General features: G+C 54.7%; 1 protein-coding gene across 9 annotated transcripts; it reads right to left on the minus strand.

Annotated features, from left to right (window-relative positions):
* Positions 1-1,947: 1,947 nt before the first annotated feature.
* TPM3 (tropomyosin 3) lies at positions 1,948-18,392 on the minus strand. Of its 9 annotated transcripts, XM_077192195.1 has the most exons (10): positions 18,170-18,391; positions 14,797-14,930; positions 13,871-13,988; positions 13,611-13,681; positions 12,196-12,271; positions 11,661-11,723; positions 11,461-11,530; positions 9,614-9,692; positions 7,758-7,821; positions 3,112-3,746 (listed from the first exon to the last, which is right to left on the minus strand). In XM_077192195.1, the coding sequence occupies exons 1-10, from the start codon at positions 18,299-18,301 to the stop codon at positions 3,669-3,671; spliced, it is 885 nt and encodes a 294-aa protein (XP_077048310.1). In that variant the 5' UTR covers positions 18,302-18,391; the 3' UTR covers positions 3,112-3,668. The 9 variants fall into 9 exon arrangements, with proteins under 9 accessions (XP_077048308.1, XP_054507043.1, XP_054507042.1 ...); XM_077192193.1 differs by lacking the exons at positions 3,112-3,746; positions 7,758-7,821 and adding an exon at positions 1,948-3,101 and having other exon boundaries at positions 18,170-18,389; XM_077192192.1 differs by lacking the exon at positions 7,758-7,821 and having other exon boundaries at positions 3,113-3,746; positions 18,170-18,390.
* Positions 18,393-19,318: the final 926 nt, after the last annotated feature.

Here is a 19,318-nt window from a genome sequence, read left to right on the forward strand (position 1 = left end):
TGGAGAAACTTGGAATCCGGTTGAAGAAAATCGGAGAAACTTGGAATGAGGCTCCAAAATATCCTGTTTGCCTTTACAGCCTCTTTTTATTACCAGTCAGATTGGTCATAGATGAGGATGGGGGCACACTGGGAGATCGGATCCAGCTGGAGCTCTGTGCCAGGGGGACTCAGGTGAGCAAAGAGAGGAGGATGCAGTGCCAGGCCCACACTTTGCACAGCTCTGCCCAACCTCTGGGGGAGCACAGGACCCTCAAGGTGCCATAATAGAGGACAGCAATATTCAGATTCATCGTGTTTAAGGGCAAGTTCTAATTGTGTGCAAGAACTTTTGTTTCATTCTGACTGTCCCTCAGCTCCAGGTTTGGTGTTGACACCAGGCAGGACAGCATCCCCTCAGCCCCACTCCTGTCAGATTTGCAGCAGCCTCTTGCACCTCCAGGCCACTAAACCAGGTGAGAGCTTCCTGCCTCACAGCCATGCCCATTTCCCCATGGGAAGACCCTGAGCTCAAAATTTGGGGTTTTTTTTCAAGATGGTTCCTTCTACTCTCCGAACCTTCCCCAGCTCAGGAAAATGCAGCTTTTCAGTGCCTAAAGGGGCTCCTACAAAGCTGGAGAGGAGCTTGGGACAAGGGCCTGGAGTGCCAGCATGAGGGGGGATGGCTTCCCACTGCCAGAGGGCAGGGATTAGATTGGATTGCAATGGTTTGGCACTGGCCCAACACCAGGCACCCAGGAGAGCCACTGGTTCACCCTCCCCTGGCACAGCTGGGTACAGGAGAGAAAAAACAATAATATAGGGTTTAATGAATTGAGATAAGGACTGGGAGAAAACACTTCAAGGGCAAAACAGGCTCAGCTAAGGGTTGCAAAGTGAATTTATTACTGACAGAATCAGAGGAGGATAATGAGAGGTAAAACAAGCCCTTAAAACACCTTCCTCCCCCCAGCCCCTCCCTCCTTCCCACTGGCAGTGCAGGGAAACAGGGCATGGGGGTTTTTGGGTCATTCATCATCCAAGTTCTTCTTCTGCTGCTGCTCAGGGAGGGGAACCCTTCCCCTGTGACCCCAGGGTTTGTGGTTCCTCAGCAGTGCCCAGCACAGGGGACAGGCACTGCCTGCTCCCAGTGCCACACCATGGCTGGTACCAGCCAGGGGCCCTTGGCCTCCTGCCCAGCTGGGCACACCCCAGTTTGTGTGTTTTGTGTGCAGCTGCTGCCAACCAGCACTCCCAGGTTATTTTCCAGCTCTGCAGCCACTTTTGCCTAAGCCTGGAGCACTGCAGCAGGTTGTGGTGACCCAAAGACAGTCCCTGGCACTTGGCTTTGTTGACTGTCACGCTACTGGAGCCAGGCTGTGCAGATTAACACTTCCACCCAACTCAGTGGGCTCCAAACTGGCTGAGGAACTCATCAGCACAGTCCTGCTTTTGCACCCCTGCCATGGGAAATGCTCCTTACCCTGGGCCTGCTCCCAGCCCCAAGGGATGTGACACAAACATCTTTTATGGAAAATCCTTTCATTTCCTGAGAAGCTGAGAGGCCTCAGGAACAACATGTAACCAATGGTTATCTGCTGCTGTGGAATGCAACAGGTGCATCTGGGATTGGGCTCATGGGGTTGTTTCTGATTAATGGTCAATCACAGCCCAGCTGGCTCGGACTCTCTGTCCAACACATAAACCTTTGTTATCATTCTTTCTTTTGCTATTCTTAGCCAGCCTTCTGATGAAATCCCTTCTTCTATTCTTTTAGTATAGTTTTAATATAATATATATCATAAAATAATAAATCAAGCCTTCTGAAACATGGAGTCAGATCCTCCTCCTCTCTTCCCTCATCCTCAGACCCCTGTGAACACCATTACAGGGATGGGCACCTACACCAGTCTTCATCCCCACCCTCATCCCCCACAAGCCCACACAGTAAAGCTCTGCAGCCAGCAGCCATGTGGAGGGATCAGTTTTTATTTCAAAAGACAGTAACACAATTTTTCAATTTAGTATCAAAACACTGGATATGTTTTTTGTCTCCAGATTGGCCCCAAAAACTGCTACAACCAGGCAGCATGCTCCAACCACAAGTTACTGCGAGCATGGCAGCGCCACACTCACACCTCACAACACAACACATCAGCAATGCACAGAGAGATGGCTTGGAATCAATTAAGACAATTAAGAGCAGTCCTGGGCAGGAGGGAAGGCTTGGCTCCCTCCCTCCAGGTAGGCAAAAACACTTCTCCAAGGACACAAGGCTGTTTTTCTTAAGTTGTTAAGTGTAACCCAGTGATGAGCAGTGAAGCTTGGTGCATCAGCACTTAGTGAAGGCAAAGTCAGCTCCAGGGTAGCAATGGGTTACAGGGACAGTGGCTTCTCTAAGCCCTTCAGGTGTGGAGGGAAAGGGACACAATCCCTGTGAAGTTCAATTGGTTCAATTGTTCAGATGACTGGCTTGGCTTAAGAAAAAAACAACAACCCCCGAAAAAGGACACCTTTCACCCAAGTTGTTCCTTCCCAACACAGAGCTACCTTAAAGCTGAAAAACTGAACTGTGCTTTTGGCAAACAGCTCCTGGAAAAGGAAGTTCTCTCAACAGGCTGTCACCCTAGCCTGGCTACTCTGACTCACATCCAGAACCATCGTATCTGTTTCCTGCCCTGCCAAAGCAGGGTGGCCCAGAGCCAATTAACAGAAGGTTAATACCAAATTCTAAAGCCAAGAGCTCTGAAGTGTAGCTCACCAGCCTCACACGTTATTTGGAATGTTTATAATGGTCGCTACAAAAAAAGGTAGTTACAAAATGTGTACATCTCAAACATGCTCTCCAAACATTATTGCATTGTTTACTTCCCTTAATGATGCTGTTTGAAGCTCTGCCCAACCTGGTGGCCTTTAACCCTGGAACTAAGGAGATTTGTGTTTGGTCGAGTTGGCAACAGAAAGTAAACTCTGGTGCCAGGGTTAGAGGGCAGCAGCAGCTGGGCTGGCATCGCATGGCAGAGGCAGTGGCAGGGATCCTTTACATCTCATTCAGGTCTAGCAGGGTCTGGTCCAGCATTCTTTGCGTGCAGAGATGCTCCTCTTTGGTGGATTTCAGTTTATCTGCCAAGAACAAGAGTCCAGAGTTACAAATCAGCATCAGACAAGGGAGAGTCCTTTGCCAAAGAAAGCCTGTGCCAGCCCCTTGCCCACGCAGCTGCAGCGATCCTGGGGCTGGAGTGCAGCTGGAAGCCTGGCTGGGTGCAGCTGGAAGCTTTGAGGTTACCTGGCTCGTGTGTAGCCCTCGCCTCTCACACTGCTGGTGCTCCCAGAATGGCCACGGTGCACCTTTAGCCAGAGTTCTGGTCAGTGTTTCACATGCAGGCGTCTCTGAGTGCAGCCAGCTCTTCCCAGGGCTTCCACACCTCCACAGCTGACACACACAGTGGCCCAGCAAGGCACCCAAGAGCAAAACACCCCTGGAACTCCAGCTGGTTGTGCCCCCCTTCCCCTCGGTACAGGGCAGCAGCAGGGAGCAGACCACCAGCCCCAAGGGCAGCAGGAGCTGGGGCAGTGACAGGCAGAGTGAGGAGTGAGGGAGCTGCAGCCTGCCCAACACTGCAGGCAGCTGTGCAGTCAATTCTCACATGTTCCTTAAGCCAGGAGGAGAGCAGATCAGCAGCTAGTGCTCTAAGTAGGCTTCACTCCAAAGGTGAGCCCACCCATATCACTGGAGACATCCACACGCTGGGACACGGGACAGACAGGCTGTGGAAAAACGTCCTTTAGGTACAGGCAGATTGCCAAAGCCACTCCCAACCTCCCCAGGGCCAGAAACTGCACAGAGAGAGAACAGCCTTCCTCGAGCATGAGCAACAGCAGCAGCATTTCAATACTCCCTGCAGGCACCCAGGACACAGCTCCAGGCTGTGCATTTTGGCACTTGCTGTCAAGATGTCTGTGAGCTTTCCCAACCCATTCCAGCTGCACTGGGGTCGGGCCTGGGAAATTACTGCTGCCCCCAAACCTTCTCAGTTAGGGCTCCCCTAAATAGGAACGTACTACAGGTGTGCAGTGTCTCACAGACCACAGGGTCAGTCCTTTATTGGTAGAAGCCATCATTCCATGCACCAGGAAATCCTACAGTCATTCAGCTAATAGTAAATTAAGTTGTAGCACTTGACAGGCAGCTTCAAGCAGACATAAGTCTAACTTCAGCCCACCCCTCATTTGGGAGGTGCAGCAATTCTGGTTCCATGGAGGAGCCAGGCAGGACCCCCTGGACAAGCCAACAAGACTGGTCAAAACCCAGCCAAGCCTGGGGGTGACTTCACCAAGAATAGAAGTTACCTTTATATATTAAAAAAAAAGCTTAAATAAATTACAGGATAAATCCAAGTGCCTCATTAAAAAGCAGCAATTGCATAAAACTGGCAAGTCTGCCAGTGTTAATGATCAGATTTCAGTGTGGTCCACAGCAGTGGTGGTGGCAATAAGCTGTTAATGGGATTAGTGGGCCCCTTCTCAGTCACACAGATCATGCAGCATTAACTTCAGCTCGTTAGAGAGCAGGCGGTTTTTCTCAAGCTGGCTGTACAGGCGCTCTGCAGCAGCGACAGGATAAGGGAAACAAGAGGGAAAGAGAAAAAGAGAGAAAGGGAAAGGTTAGTAGAGCACCAAGATGAGCACATCAAACAAGCTGTCTCCACAGTGTGTGCTTCTGAGGACAGACAGCTATTCCCAAAAGTTTGTCTTTCTCTAACTTGTGCTTCAGCCCAGGAAGATGACAGAGGAAGCCAAGTGTGGGCAGAAGTGAAAGTGCTGCCCAAGATGTGCAAAGGCAAAGAAAGGAAGAAGAGACACCCACAAGAGGAGCCTGCAGGCAGGGCTGGGCTGGACCCCAGCAAGGACAGAGATCTGGGATGTGCTTTAAGCCTGTGGAGCACGCTGCAGAAACGAGTCCTGCCACAGCTGTACCTGAAACAGCTTCCAGAGGGAGCCACACCACACTGCAGCGGGAATGACAGGGTTTGAACAGCAGGACAGGCACACCAGAAGAACTGAGAGTGGGAACATCTCATCCCTGCCCTGGAGAACCCTCCTCTGAGAACATGCCTGGTGCTCCCAACAGCCCAGTTAGGACTGGAGGCAGCTTCAGGCACAGGACAGAGGGACCTCTGGAGCACAGGGTCCTCTTTTACATCTGCCCCAGAACAGCTCCATGAGCAAGGCACAAGCTGCCACTGCCTTTGCAGCTGTGGCCTCTGCAGTCCCTGTCCTTAGAGCCCCACAGAGGTCCAGCAGCCACACTCATGCTCATCAGCAAGCTTGGTCCCTTTCCAGATCTGTCACTTCTCAGGGCTGGGTGGCAATGTCCAGCCACTACAGAGAACACATTCAGCATCTCTCCTGCTCATTTGCATGGGCAGAGTCCTCCCAGCCTGACAGCTCCAATTCCTGCACTTTGGGGAATTCCAGGCAGGAAAATAAACCCCTTACACATCATCTTCCAGCCTGGCAGAAGTGACCAGCACCACCTGCAGTGACACACAGTGTGATGCCTCTGCTGGAGGAGTGAGCCCAGAGCACAGCCTTGGCCTTGGCTTCCCCTCTAATCTTTGTGCCATGAGGTCCCCAAGACTCTCAGGCACCTGTGGATGCCATGGGACAGACAGAGAGAAACAAACACTGCTTCTCACAGTGGCTTGTGAGAATTTTTAGGGAGTTATAAGGATGTGATAACTTTTGAAGTATAAACAATCTGCAGGTGGTGTTTTTTCGTCTTTCTGTTCTTCTCAAAGACAGTGTGTGAGGAAGATGTTTTTGTTAGTTAGCCAATCAAATAGAATCTATCGTATCACTCTATTTAAACCACGTGGTTCTCTTGAATAAAACCTTCTTTGCTCTTTCTACAATCCTGCCTCCTGCCTGTTCCTGTGTCATTCTCACTGCAAGAGTGACGGGCACCCCCTGAAGGGGACCTGTCCTCATTGCTTTCAATCTCAGAATATTTTGCTCTTGAACAAGACCTAGCTGGGTAAAATTCCAGAAAGTGGAGTGGTTTACATGGAGGAGTCAAAGCACATCACCCTCCCCAGAGTCTCAGCTCAGTCCCTCCAGTGTAACACCAGCACCCAGAGGGGAAAGCTCAACTTCAGCTTCACTCTCAGCTTCTCTCAGCCCTCAGGACCCTCTAACTGCACCTCACTCTGCAGGAGAGGGCAGTAATGCTGATTGATTGGCCCTACCAAGGGACCAAGGCACAGGCAGAGAACTTGATTTTTGACCTACCACAATGGGGAAGTTGAGGGAAGTTGTGGGTGCGTGGCATCCTGGCCCATGCCTTGCACAACAGCTGCTGTTGCTGTTGTGAGGGACTCTGGCTCCATGGTGCTCTGAGCAGCCCCAATGTCTGTCCCCAGACCTGAGAGATCCAGGCTGGTCCTGGGCCTCCCCAGTGGCAGAGGATGAGAGTGAACTGTGCTCAGCAGAACTTGGTGCAACAGCTGCAGCTCCCAAGCAAACATTCCTGCTTGTGCACAGGGAGCTGATGATTCACCCACACAAGGCAGCAGACTGGAGTGTTTAGCATGACTAAACTTCCCACACTTCAGGAACAGCTTCTCCACATGGAACACCTGGCCAGGTCTGCAGCAGCCACACCATGTTTGGCCTGCTCCTATCTCTGCCCACCCCCAGGGCAGCCTCACCAGCTATCCCTGGCACTCAGGGAGCCCCAGGACGTGGGGAGCCCCAGGAGCTGGCCCTCCTGGTCAGTTCACCTGAGTTTGCAGCACTCCCACAGCACAGCACAGCTCCCTGGAACCAGCCTGCACAGGCCCAGCAATCCAGTCAGACCAGATGCCTCCAAAAACCTCCCAGGGTAACCATTGCATCACCCACCCACATCCCCATCCACCACCCAGAGTGGATTCCTTCTGGATGAGTGGGGAAAGGGCCTGCCACAGCCCAGCCTTAGATAACATTCCTGGGAACACCACTGAGCAGAGCAGAGCCACCAGCTCCCCACAGCGAGAGGCAGGGTGCAACCACCCTGTGTGAGGCTGCCACCTCCCACCACTGACAATCACAGAAGGGGTGAGGTTCAAAGGGACCACTGTGGTTCAGGTCCAACCTCCCTGCTCAAGCAGGGTCAGCCCAGAGCACCTGGCACAGGATGGTGTCCAGATCATTCTGGGATATCTCGAGTGAGGGAGACTTCACACGGTATCTGGGCAATCTGCTCAGTGCTCAGTTACCAACACAGGAAAGAAATCCTTCCTTGTGTTCAGGTGGGACTTCCTGGGCATCCATTTCCATGTTTGCCTGTCCTACTGCTGGGCAGCACTGAGCAGAACCTGGTCCCTCCTCTGACACCCTCCCTTGAAATACTGGCAGAAAATGATGGTGTCCCTATTGTCTTGAGAGCTGACAGTGGAACACTGGACTGGAAACCTTCACGTTTACAGAAGCCCTGCCCTCCCACAGGATCCAGATCCTCAACTCAGCTGCAGTGGGGTTACTGAAGAGTTCTGTGTTCCTGCTTGACCACAGCATCCCAAAAAACTCACTCACTTTTCAAACTAGGACACTGCTTTGTGCTGATGGGGCACAGCCCCACATGCCAGGAGAGTCAGCCCACACTTTTGAGATCCCTTGAATGCTCCCTCCCTTCCCCACCTGCCACCAAAGGCAGAGTGGGACAGGCTGGGGCAGATGAGTGTGTCTAGAGTATCCTGACTGCCAGTGCTGTCACGTGGAGAGCAGAAGGGCACAAACCTGAGACAGCCACGGGAAGTGTGCCATGGCATCAGAACTCTGCTCACGGAGGGCTCTTCGGGCACTGGGGCAGATGAACAGATCCAGAAAGGAAAAAGAATTTGACCAACCACCATGAGGCAGCACATACTGTGCTGAGGGTGACCAGTGTTTATCATACCACATCAACCAGCAACAGCTCCAGCAGTGACACACGCCAGGCACTCACAGCCCAGTGCCAGTGCTCAGTGGGAAGCTCCATGCCACATTTCTAGAAGGATCCTGCAGCCCCCAGCCCCTGCATGGGGAGGGAAGGGCTCTGCAAAAGATTCCCTGGCTCAGATGCTCACAGCCCTGCTGCAGTGCCTTCTCATTCCTGAAGCAAGAGGCCACACATCCTTCCCCTTGGCACAGGCAGCACCTCACACCCAACCAGTTCTGCCCCAGTGGAAACCAGCCAGAGCTCACACAGGATTTATTGGCTTCCATGCCCTGGCTAACAGCTATCAGGTGTGTGACCTCCCACTGCAAGCCAGTGCTTGGCAACCAGTGCTGGTGAGCACTCCAAAGCAGGCAGGAATGAGGAGTGTCTTCAGTCAGGCACAGCTTCAGGGCCTCCTGCTGCAACCCCCAGCCTCCAGTTTGACCCCACAGGCCCTGTCTGCAAAGCTGCCATCACATCTGGGAGCCAGTGACACACCTCAAAGAAAAATCCAGCGTGCAAGTGAGGTCTGTGCTCCACTGAGAGTGACTCCAGTTGGAAGGCAATGCTGAGACAGTTACTCTAAAGCAGCAAGTGGTCACTAGAAACCCATTTCTCCAAAGCAACAGCCATTTATACAGGAACTGTTTTTCCTTAAAAAAAGGTGACATCATGCTCGAGCAAGAGGCAAGAGAAATACAAAAAGAGCTTTATGGCTCCACACAAGATATGCAGATGAGAACAACATCCTCCCCGCTCCCCCGACACAGAAAGGGCAGCCCCTCAGAGCAGGCTGTGTCTGGCACATCAGGTCACACAGAGGAAGCTTTGTTTGGGAGCAAGTGCAGCAGAACTGGGGGGCTGCTGCTTCTGTGTCTTTACAGCACCCATTCCCAGGGATGCCCTGTGCACAGAAACTGGAAAGAGGTACTGGAATTCAGAGTGAGATGAAGAGAGCGTGAATGCCGGGTGCAGATGCAGAACAAGCCACCAAGCAGAGAGACAAATCCAAAGTGGAGTTTGGAACCACAAGACTTATCTGTGTGAGACAGAAGGAGACACTAATTTTAAGAAAAGCCTCGGTGTTTGTGCACAGCAAACTCTGCTTGGGGAACGTTGGGACACTCGTGTTAAGGCTCTTCTCTGTGGGGTGAGGACCTGGCCTCTCCTGGGTTAGTGCAAGGACCAAAAGGAGCAGTTGTTAGCAGCACCCACTGCAGATCTGAACAAAGCTAAGGAGCAAAGTTGCAGAAACACACAAGTTCAGCTACTTCCACAGATCAGTTCATGATCTGGCCCATCTCAAGCCTATTGTGGCAATTCCTAAGGAATCCACCTGAGCACTATCCACAGCCTCTTCCAGAAGGAATCCTGAGACCATGGCCCAGTGGCTCCAGCAGATGACAAAGCCACATTTCCTGAGAAAGCCTTTCCCAGTGGGAATGGGAATTGCACTCAAATTTAAGTCAGAACCCTTTCAGGCCAGCACAGCACTTGGTTACACATGCAGACCACCAGGACCTAGAGTTAGAGGATGGCATGCTGGGGCTCCTTGGGCAGATCTGTAGAAGTAACCTGGACAATTCTCCAACTACAGAAACCACAGCAAACCAAGCAAGCACTGGCGGTCCAGGCTGCTGAAGCGAGAGGCGAACGCCAGCCAGCTCATATTTACATGGAAGTCATGTCATTCAGGGCGTGGTCCAGCTCCTCACTAATTGCTTTGTACTTCAGTTTCTGGGCATAGAGCTCATCTAGAAGAGGTTTAGGAGGAGAACAAAAGGAAAACAATGAGGGAAGGCAAAGAGTTCTTCCAACACTCCGGGTCGGGAAAAGCACGATGGCGTACACGAACAGAAGCAAATGAAGTTAGATGTGGAGCCATCACGACTCTGTGCTCATCCCCAACAATGAACAGGAGGGTTCCAGCAGCCTGAGGACCCAAGTGACCCACAAGTGCCTTCCAGGATTACAATCCAGCTCCGAGGGCAGCAGAGCCAAGCACTCAAACCACATCACCTTGTAAAAACAAGCTGTCCAGCTAGGTCAGCAGGAACCAGTGTCAGGAGGAGCAGCAGGGAAAGGCAACTCCATCCACTTAGAGAGAAGCTTGTTACACCTAAGGAGAGCACTGATAATTGAGGTGCTTTGTTCTCACCTGTGTCTTAATGCAAAGACTGGCTTGGGAGAAGTCAGTCATGCAATAGAGCTGGGCATCAGAGGAAATTCCAATCCTGCAGGATGCAGTGAGGTGGGGGAGCAGACTGGCCACACCAGTGTTCTCCATCAGATAATGGAGTAGACAGGCAGCTCTCTGCCTCCAGGGAGGGGTGGGCCTGGAACTGTGCTGACACATCCCTGAGCCCTGCAGAGCTGGCACAGACAGCTCCAGCTCTGGCAGCTGGGCTGTAGTACAGCTGGGCATGCTGTTAACAGCCTCACAGAGCCTGGGCAACTTTGTCATTTGTCATGAACTAGGTCACCTCAGCAGCAAGGCTGTAGACCAGAGCCAACTCTCAATCAACAGGTTTCAAGGGGAGCATGCAGGGATTTGGAGGACTTTTTGCAGTTCCAAATAAAAGCTTGTCCTGGACCATGAGGTGGCTCAGATTGCTGCTTGGCTGCAGTTCTGGAACAGCTCAGCTGACACCATTGCTATTTCTAGATAATAAACCTCCAGAGTGACTCCAGACAGCAGGATAATGCTTTGTATCTCCAAGAGCTGGCACTAGAAGACCACAAAGGCACACCTGTGGTCAAGGTAGGAGACCTGTAAGGGTTTTGGTTTCCCAGCATCACCACTCCAGCCACAGCAATCCACAAAAGAATCTGGCCACGGTCCCAGATTTAAGGGAGGCAGCTGAACCCTTCTCCTTCTGTGGCTTGGGGCAAGGTTCTGCAATGGCTGGCCTCAGGAGTCCTCCTGGAGGACTGTGTGAAGGGATGGGAGGAGGAAAGGAACCCCCCCTTGGCACAGGCTGATTACCCTGTGGGCTGAACTGCTGGGGATTTAACCTTGGTTCAGGACTCACACTGGGCAGTCTGAGCCTTCATGGGGGCTGTTTCACACTCACTGACTCCTGGGGTTGACCTGCAAGACCCCATTTGCAGCAGCCAGCACGTGCTTGATGTTCTGTGCATAACACAAGTATGTTATTGTGACCAATTCTTACAAGTGCAGGTGTTTCTTTCCTATGCCACTCCTAAAAGAGTTGGATTAAGCTGGGCCACAGGGATCTAGTTACATTCCTTAGGACATCACCACCAAAATACAGAAGCTATCTAGATAAGGCCAGGTGTTTGGATCAAGAGCTTGAGACCTGCTGCAGCACAGGGGAACTGTTTTCAGAGCAGAGGCACAGGGCAGGACTCTTGCCAAGCCTCACCATGGAGGCCAAGTGGGACAATGCTCCAAGCAATGAGGAGCACAGCAGCCTGCCTGCTCTCCAGCTACCTGAGACACAGCCCTGCTCAGCTTCTCACTCAACACCCATTGCTTGGTTTCCTATCCCCAGAATGTACCTTCCAGATCATCAATGGTCTTCTCCAGCTTGGCTACAGAGCGTTCAGCAAACTCAGCGCGGGTCTCTGCCTGCCAGACAGAAATAAACCAGTGAGGGCAACAGGAAAGGGCACCAGTCCAAGGACAGGGACTTCACACCTCTTCCCAGTCAAGCTGAGGCCAGCTCACCCAGCTGGGCCATCCTGACATGGCCACTCACCTCTTTGAGTTTATCAGTCAGAATCTTGATCTCTTCTTCATATTTATCCTCTTTTTGGGAGTACTGTGGAAAAGGAGTCAGCAGTCAGCAGCCCCAGATACCTCCCTCTCCAGAGAGCCCACAACTACAGAGGGCAGCATAAACTCCTCACTGCAGCACACATGACAGCAGAAACTTTCCACCTGGGAGTGGTTCACATCCTCACCCAAATCCAACAGGACTGGGGCAGGTGGCAAGTCTCACATCACGCATGGAACACAAACTTGGATGCAGAAAAATTCTCATCTTAACATTTTAGCAGCTTAAACATCCTGGCTGATTGAGTCTGCCCCAAGGCAGGGAAGGGCAGCCAGGCTTCCCCCACCCCAGCTTCCAAACCCTCCAATGAAATACCTCAGCCCTCCCAGCAGAGCAAGCACAGTGCTCCTGGCTTGCTTAAGACTGCAGTTGAATCATTTCCACCTCAGTGGGTGCTCTGCTGTTTACCCTCCTAGCACAACAGCAATGTTTCTGGCCCTGGGACAGGCAGCCCTACCTTCTCAGCCTGAGCCTCAAGAGACTTGAGATTGTTGGTGACATTCTTCAGCTCCTCCTCCAGCTCGGAACATTTACTGTGGGGTTTTGTAAGGAAAGGGGGGAAAAAAAAGGAAAAGAAGAAGTGGGAGGGAAAGACAGGAGACAAGAAGTGAATCCACGTGCAGGGAAGATCAGGAAGTTCTTTAGGAGACTGTCTGAGATCAGACTGGATGGGACCCTGCTTTGAGGCACCTGTGCAGAAAGCAAGTTCCCTTTTGGCCTCTGAGCTCATGTTTGAGATGTTCTGCCAGCACATGCACGGGGCACAGGGCTGAGCAGCGAGATGTGGACACAGGTTTCTGCCAGACTTGGAGTCTCCAAGGAGAAGCTTCACTTTTAGTGTGCTGTATGGAGGGAAGCTGTTCTGATGGACAGAAGGACAGCCACCACCACCACCACTCAAAAAGGGACATTTATGGGCAGAGAAGACAGAATGTTCCAGGAGAGAGCAAGAGAGAGACGCAGTTAAGCTGAGGGGAGGAGCATAGTGAGGAGACCACATGAGTTTTGGTTTAATGGTTCAAGAAGGGAAAGGTTAGTACCTTTTCTTCGGCAACAGACAGACACTTCAAGTTCTGGTCCATCACTCTGATCTGCTCCTGCAGCTCCCGGCAATGACTGTTAGTGACGGTCACACAGGGGCACAAGCCAGGTGGGGGCAAGGTCAAAAGGAGCACCAGAACCACACCACCACAGAGCAAAAAAGGGTGGGGAAGGGAAACACAAAAAAGTCATGGTCACAACATGCACATCTGGGCGGGAAGCACAGTGCTGCTGCTGCTGCATCCACACCAACTGTGTTAGACAAGGCCCAGAGCACAGAAAGGCCCTGACCAGCTCCTCAAGGATCAGCTAAAGCACCTGGACACATGAAAGGAGCCCAAACACCAGGATTTGTGTCTCTGCTCTGAGCAGAGGAAGCCCAGATTTCTGCTCAGCAGTGCAGAAGCCTGTAGTGGTTACTGCAAATACTTGGAGAGGCCCAGAGAGCAGCCTCAGCCACTCCGTAGGGCGCCTCAGTCCCTGGCCCAGGAGGCCTCTGCCACTTGAGTACAAGCACTGTGAACCATCTTGTGACTGCACACACGAAGCAGTGCTGTGAATGCTGAGCTGAGGAAGGCTCTGCAGCCTCCATGACTAGGGAGTGAGTCCATGCAAAGGGCCAGAGTGTCTCCACCCAAGGCAAATCACATCACCAACTCCATGTCCTAGGTGGAACTAATCCTGTTTCAAGGAGGGAAGTGCTTTCACTGCTTTTCTTTGCAGATCCAAACCCACCCTGTGCTTCAGGCCTTGTGTAACAAGGTTGGCAATGCAGTGTTAGTGCCCATGCAGAGGCAGACCTGGCAGGTGCATGCAAGCAGAACTACTCACGACTCTGCGAGCTCAGCTCTCTCCTCAGTGCGCTCCAGATCCCCTTCAATGATCACCAGTTTCCGAGCAACCTGGAAAGGACAAGCAGAGTCAAGAGGAAGGAGGAGAGTTTTGAGCTTGTAGGCTCTGCAGAGCATTGAAGGGAGGAATGCCTGCAGGAGCCACTGGAGCTGTGGGAAGCTTTTGGCCAGGCAGAGCACTGATGTGGCTCTGCTGAGAGCCAGACTTGCTGTCAGCAGGAAGAGGATTCAAGGTCTCACCTCCTCATACTTCCTGTCTGCCTCCTCTGCAATGTGCTTGGCTTCTTTGAGCTGGATCTCCTGCAGTTCCATCTTCTCCTCATCCTTCAGAGCTCTGTTTTCAATGACTTTCATGCCTCTGCCCAAAAGCAAGCACAAGGAGGGGAGATGTGGGAAACAATCTTGGACAAGCCAGCAGTGCAATGAGTTGCAGAGCATTAGCAGCAGTCCCAGGAAGCACAGTGCTTCTCAATAAACCATGATTCCTCTGAATGCAGAAGGCAGAGGCCTCTGGGCTGATGTGAATACAGCAACCTCAATTGCTTGGAATTAACTGTTCTGTGGAACATTCCCCCAGCAGACCACTGGGTTCCCAGGCCAAGGGCAGTGCAGTGCTGCTGAGAACAAGCCCAGCTTTCTTAGGGACTCACAGCCAAGCCAAGCACTTCCCCATCTGGAATGAAGAAGAGCCAAGTCTCTCTATGGCAGGCCAGCAGCTGGGTCAGGCTGCTCACGGTGTGTGCAGGAGGAAGCACATCAGACAGCTGGAAATGGACCACTCCCCTCTGAATCACAGGCCAGGTCAGGGGACATCTGCCAGTTAGGGAGCATGCTGGCACAGAGGCTGCCCCACCCACAGCCACCTTTGCAAGGCAGTGGTGTCCCTGAACCCGTGTATTTCTCCTCCTTTGCAGGAGGGGATGCATGGTGGCACATGGCACTTCCTCACTCCCTTGCCTCAGGTTCCAGGACAATCAAGGCCATCAGCAGCCTCAAGTTCATCAGCATTGGTTTAGCTGCTCTGAGCAGGCACTGACTCCCTCAAGCCTTGGTGTGGGATCTCTTCCCCCAAAAAGTTGATGGCACCAAAAAGTTGATGGCACCAAAAAGTTGATGGCACCGGACCCTCAGTGTCTGACAGAGTGCAAGCAGGAGTCCTTGCTCACCTTTCACTCTCATCTGCTGCCTTCTCTGCCTCTTCCAGCTTCTGCAGAGCTGTGGCAAGGCGCTCCTGAGCTCGGTCCAACTCCTCCTCTACCAGCTGGATCCGGCGATTCAAAGATGCCACCTCTGCCTCAGCCTGCAGGGAGCAGAGGAGGGCACTCAGCCTGGGCAGGCTTGGCAGCTGAGATCTGCCACGGGGGCAGCAGCAGCACACAGGAACACAAAGCAAACCCAGGATGCTTCAGCCACTCTCCCAGAGGAAAGCAGCACACTTAGCTCTGCAGGCTTCTCGCTGCCAGCCTGCACTGCTCTGAGTTTAGGCCATAAACACGAAGGAGATGATTTACACCAAGGGCTGCCTCTGCAGCTGCCAGGATCCTGCCAGGCCATTCATCAGTCCTGTTTATCCACCACACCAGAGTGTGCTGACAGCTGCCACTTAGCAGAGAGTCAGCTTACTGCTGTGATCTGGACATGAGCATTGCTTGAGGCAAACCCTCTCACCAGCAAGGTGAGAAGGATTAACATGTCCAGCGATGTGCCAGGCTGTGCTGGGTGCTGCTGGCAAGCTGGGCTGCTCACAAGGTGCTGCCCAGCCCCAGGGCTTGTTGCTGCAGAGCCCACAGCCCCACAGAGAGCCTGCAGTGCTTGAGGCTTCCTTCCTCCCAGCAAATCCAGAGAAGGAGCAAAAGCCTTCTCCAGCCTTGAGACAGGTGAAGGAGGCTGCTCCCCAGCAATAGGTGCCTTGGTTCAGTCATACACATTGGGAGCTGGTGAAACTGCTGACAGCCTGCAGACATTTGCCAGAAATGTGACTGGGGCTTTAAGGAACTGGCACAGATCAGAGGCCATCCCACCCCCCACCCCAAGCACTGCAATCCATGCCCTAGTCAGCCTCCAAAGAGGCCACAAGGTACAAGCCAGCCCCCAAAGTGCTGGGCTATGGTGGGGAGCACAGACCATGCTCAGAGCCACTGGTAATACAGCACTGCCATCACCCTGTGGCTTGCTCCAGCCTCGAGTCAGGACACAGCCAGGGCAGATACAGAGGACAGGAACTGCCCTTCAGTGCTGCTGAAAACAAAGCACCTCAAGGCCAAGGATGAAAATCCCTTCAGCGGCACTCCTCTTCTGGATCAGACCCAGACTAAACAGTCAACTACAGACTCGCTGCCATCTTTTTTGGGACCCTGGGGGCATGACCTGATTGGCCATGAGGCCCCTGCTTACAGCCACATCCACTCCAGCCAAAGCCCAGGGGAGCCCAGATGCTTTAGGAACTCTGACATCCCACTGGAGCCCCCTGGGGAGTCCAGGATCCTGCTCCCCAACAGGATTACAAAGGCAGGCAGGCAGGCAGGAGTGCAGCCATTCCAGGCCAGCACTGTGATTTGCAGAAACCCAGGCACAGGCACAAAATACCCCAGCTGCACATAACAAAGCACCCTCCCAGCCACACCACGCCGAGGAGGGAGGAGCAGAGTGATGAAAGGCACCAGTGTTACAGTGGGGTCCCACACTGGCTGCATCCAGCTCCCAGAGGAGCTGTCTGAGCTCTTCCCTCCACCGAGGCTCCCCTGGCAGGTTCCAAGGCCAGGCTGGGAGGGCACAGAGGAGCTCCCATGCAGGTACACCCAGCTCTGGAGAAACCCACACCCCTTTGGTGCCCAGAGCCAGCACCCACCCTGCTGAAAGGGGAAGTGATCTGCTTGAAGAGGAGCACAGCAATACCTTAAACAGAACCAGAAGGAGACTTGATGCCTGACTGCATCTTTGCCCTATTAAAGGGGCTACCAGCTGCTGAGGACCTCCTCCTTCCTTCTCCCAGTGCAGTGGGCCTCCACTTCTTGACCCTTTGAACTGCATCACTCAGCCCTGACTTCCTGCAAGCAGCGTTCAACCCAAAAACCACCCAAAAACCACCCTGCATTTTGAGGAAGTGCCTCTCCCCTGCTGCAGCAGGGTCCTTATACCTCCTGTTCTGCTGCTTCTCTCTAGATACAGATGAAACTGTCAGGCTTCCCCAGAGCATGGGGTGACACTTCCAGGTGACTCTTTCAGACGCCCCTGGTACAAGGGGCACATTTCTGTTATTCCATGCTTCCTTCACAAAGGCAGCCCTGAACCAGGGAGCACCTGGAGCCCAGCAAAACAAAGGAGAAGCTCATCCAGGCCTTCAGAACTCACAACTGCTGTCCCAAGAGAGTCAAGAGGACTCCCCAGGACCCAGGCAAGTCCTGGGCACCATACTGGGAGCACTGGTTCTCTCCCCTGAAGGAGATTCAGGGAGCTGGGAAAAATACGCCTGTACCCGTGACAATGCTGCTATTGCAAAGAGAATTCCTTATGTGGCTGCAAAGAAAGAGCCAGCTGAGGCCTGGGAGTGGCAGGAGCTTCTGCCATGGATCTGGGCAGCAGAGCCTGATCCATCCCTGGCAGTGCCACAGTTCTGTCACAGACACAGGCTCGGGCACTCGGGGGGACACCCAGTTTCACATCAAATGCAGCAAAATCACTGCAAATCCAACGAGAGTCACGCTTAGATTCGAGCAAGGACCTCATCTGTGTCACCTCATCCCTGTCCCCAAAACGCTGCCAGCTTTGCCTGTGTCCCAGACCCAAGTGAGGCGGCCACCTCGAGGTCCTGCCTGTGCCACCTCGAGGTCCTGCCCGTGTCACCTCGAGGTCCTGCCCGTGGTCACCTCGAGGTCCTGCCCGTGTCACCTCGAGGTCCTGCCTGTGCCACCTCGAGGTCCTGCCCGTGGCCACCTCGAGGTCCTGCCCGTGGCCACCTCGAGGTCCTGCCCGTGTCACCTCGAGGTCCTGCCCGTGTCACCTCGCCCCTGTCCCCGGCCTTTCCGGCGGTGAGCACAGCGCTGCCAGCTCAGATCCTGCTGTCGCCGCTCCTTCCTCCCTTTCAGGCGCTCCCACCCTGCTCTCCCCTGCCGGTACCGGTAGCGCAGAGCCCCGCTCGCCGGGCCGGGCGGGATGCGGGGCTCGGGAGGGCTCCTGCGCCGGCCGCATCCCGAGGGAACCCGCTCCTTCCTTCCATCTTACCCGCGCAGCTCCGGGCTCGGGGCCGCACAAGATGGCCGGGGCCTCCCCCTCCTCCCCCCGGCCGGCTCCTCCGCCGCTGCTGTCCGTCCCGGGACACCGGGAACAGCGAAACAACGCCAGGCCGCCCCCCCCGGCCCCGGTGTCTGCTCAGCACCACGGGCGGGTCCCAGGGGGAGCCACGGACACAGAGCGAGAGCGCCGCTCCCGGCGGACCCTTCGGCCCGGGCCGGCATCCCCGCGGCTCGGAGCGACCCCCGGCCCCGGGCGCGCCGCCCGCCCGGCTCTGCCCCCGCGCGGCGGCGGCGGCACCGGCGGTACCTGCTCGCGGTTGCGGCGCTCGGCTTCCACCTCCCGCTGCAGCCGCTCCGCCCGCTCCTCCGCATCGTCCGCCTGCTGCTGCAGCACCTGGATCTTGCGCTTCACCGCCTCGATAGTGGTGGCCCCGGCCATGCTCGGTGCCTCCGCTCCAGCCCCGCCACCCCCAGACACCGGGACCGCGCCCGGAACGGCCGGACGGAAGTGACGTCACTTCCGACCCGCCCCGCGGGCGCGTTACCGGGGAGATGAGGAGCGGCCGCCGCGCCCGGGGCGTGGCGGGGGCACCGGCGGGAATGGGGGCACCGGGCGGGAATGGGACACCATCAACGGGCGGAGGACACACATCAGCACCGGCGGGAATGGAGCACCGGCACCGGGCGGCGGGATACTCATTGGCACCGGGCGGGAATGGAGCACCGGCACCGGGCGGCGGGATACTCATTGGCACCGGGCGGGAATAGGGCACCATCACCGGGTGGGGGACGCACATCGGCACCGGCGGGAATGAGGGCACCGGCACCGGGCCGGGGGAGAACACCGCGGTGTGCCCCACGGGCACCTGGGTCCAGCGGGACCCGCCCGATATGGGCGTGGGGGCACCGGGAGTGGCCTCGTGTGTCACGGGGAGCAGGCACGGCCTCACCGGGCCCGGAGGATCCACACGGGCCCTGCCCCACGGAACCCCCCTCACACCCGCCCCGGGGCTGGTTCGGGCACGGGCTCCGGGAGCCTCCGGAGTCTGCGGGGCTCGGAGCCCTGCAGCACATCCCGCTCCTTCCTCCCAGCCAGGGCAGGGCTGTGGCCGCCAGGCTCCCGCTCCACTTCCATGTGTGAAATCCCGCGGTGAGAACCCTCCCGTGTCAGGAGGATAACTCTGCGAAGATCAGAGCTGGGAGCTGTGTTCCTCCGTGGCATGAGGGTCATGGAGCCCCCCAAGAGCTCGGTAAACACATCACCGAACCCTGTTACTGCTCTCATTCCCCTATTTGTCAATGCTTCAAGTGTGTGGATAGAAGGGAAGGGCTCCGAGCTGCCTGCCTGAAACCCTCGGCAGCCAGGCAGGTACTTGCTGCAGGAGCATTTGCCTGGCATGGCACAGTATGGCACGGCATGTTTCCAGGGGTCAGGTGGGAATCCAAAGGGCTCTGT

This window comes from Agelaius phoeniceus, chromosome 31 (genome assembly GCF_051311805.1).
Source record: "Agelaius phoeniceus isolate bAgePho1 chromosome 31, bAgePho1.hap1, whole genome shotgun sequence".
Classification (NCBI taxonomy): domain Eukaryota; kingdom Metazoa; phylum Chordata; class Aves; order Passeriformes; family Icteridae; genus Agelaius; species Agelaius phoeniceus.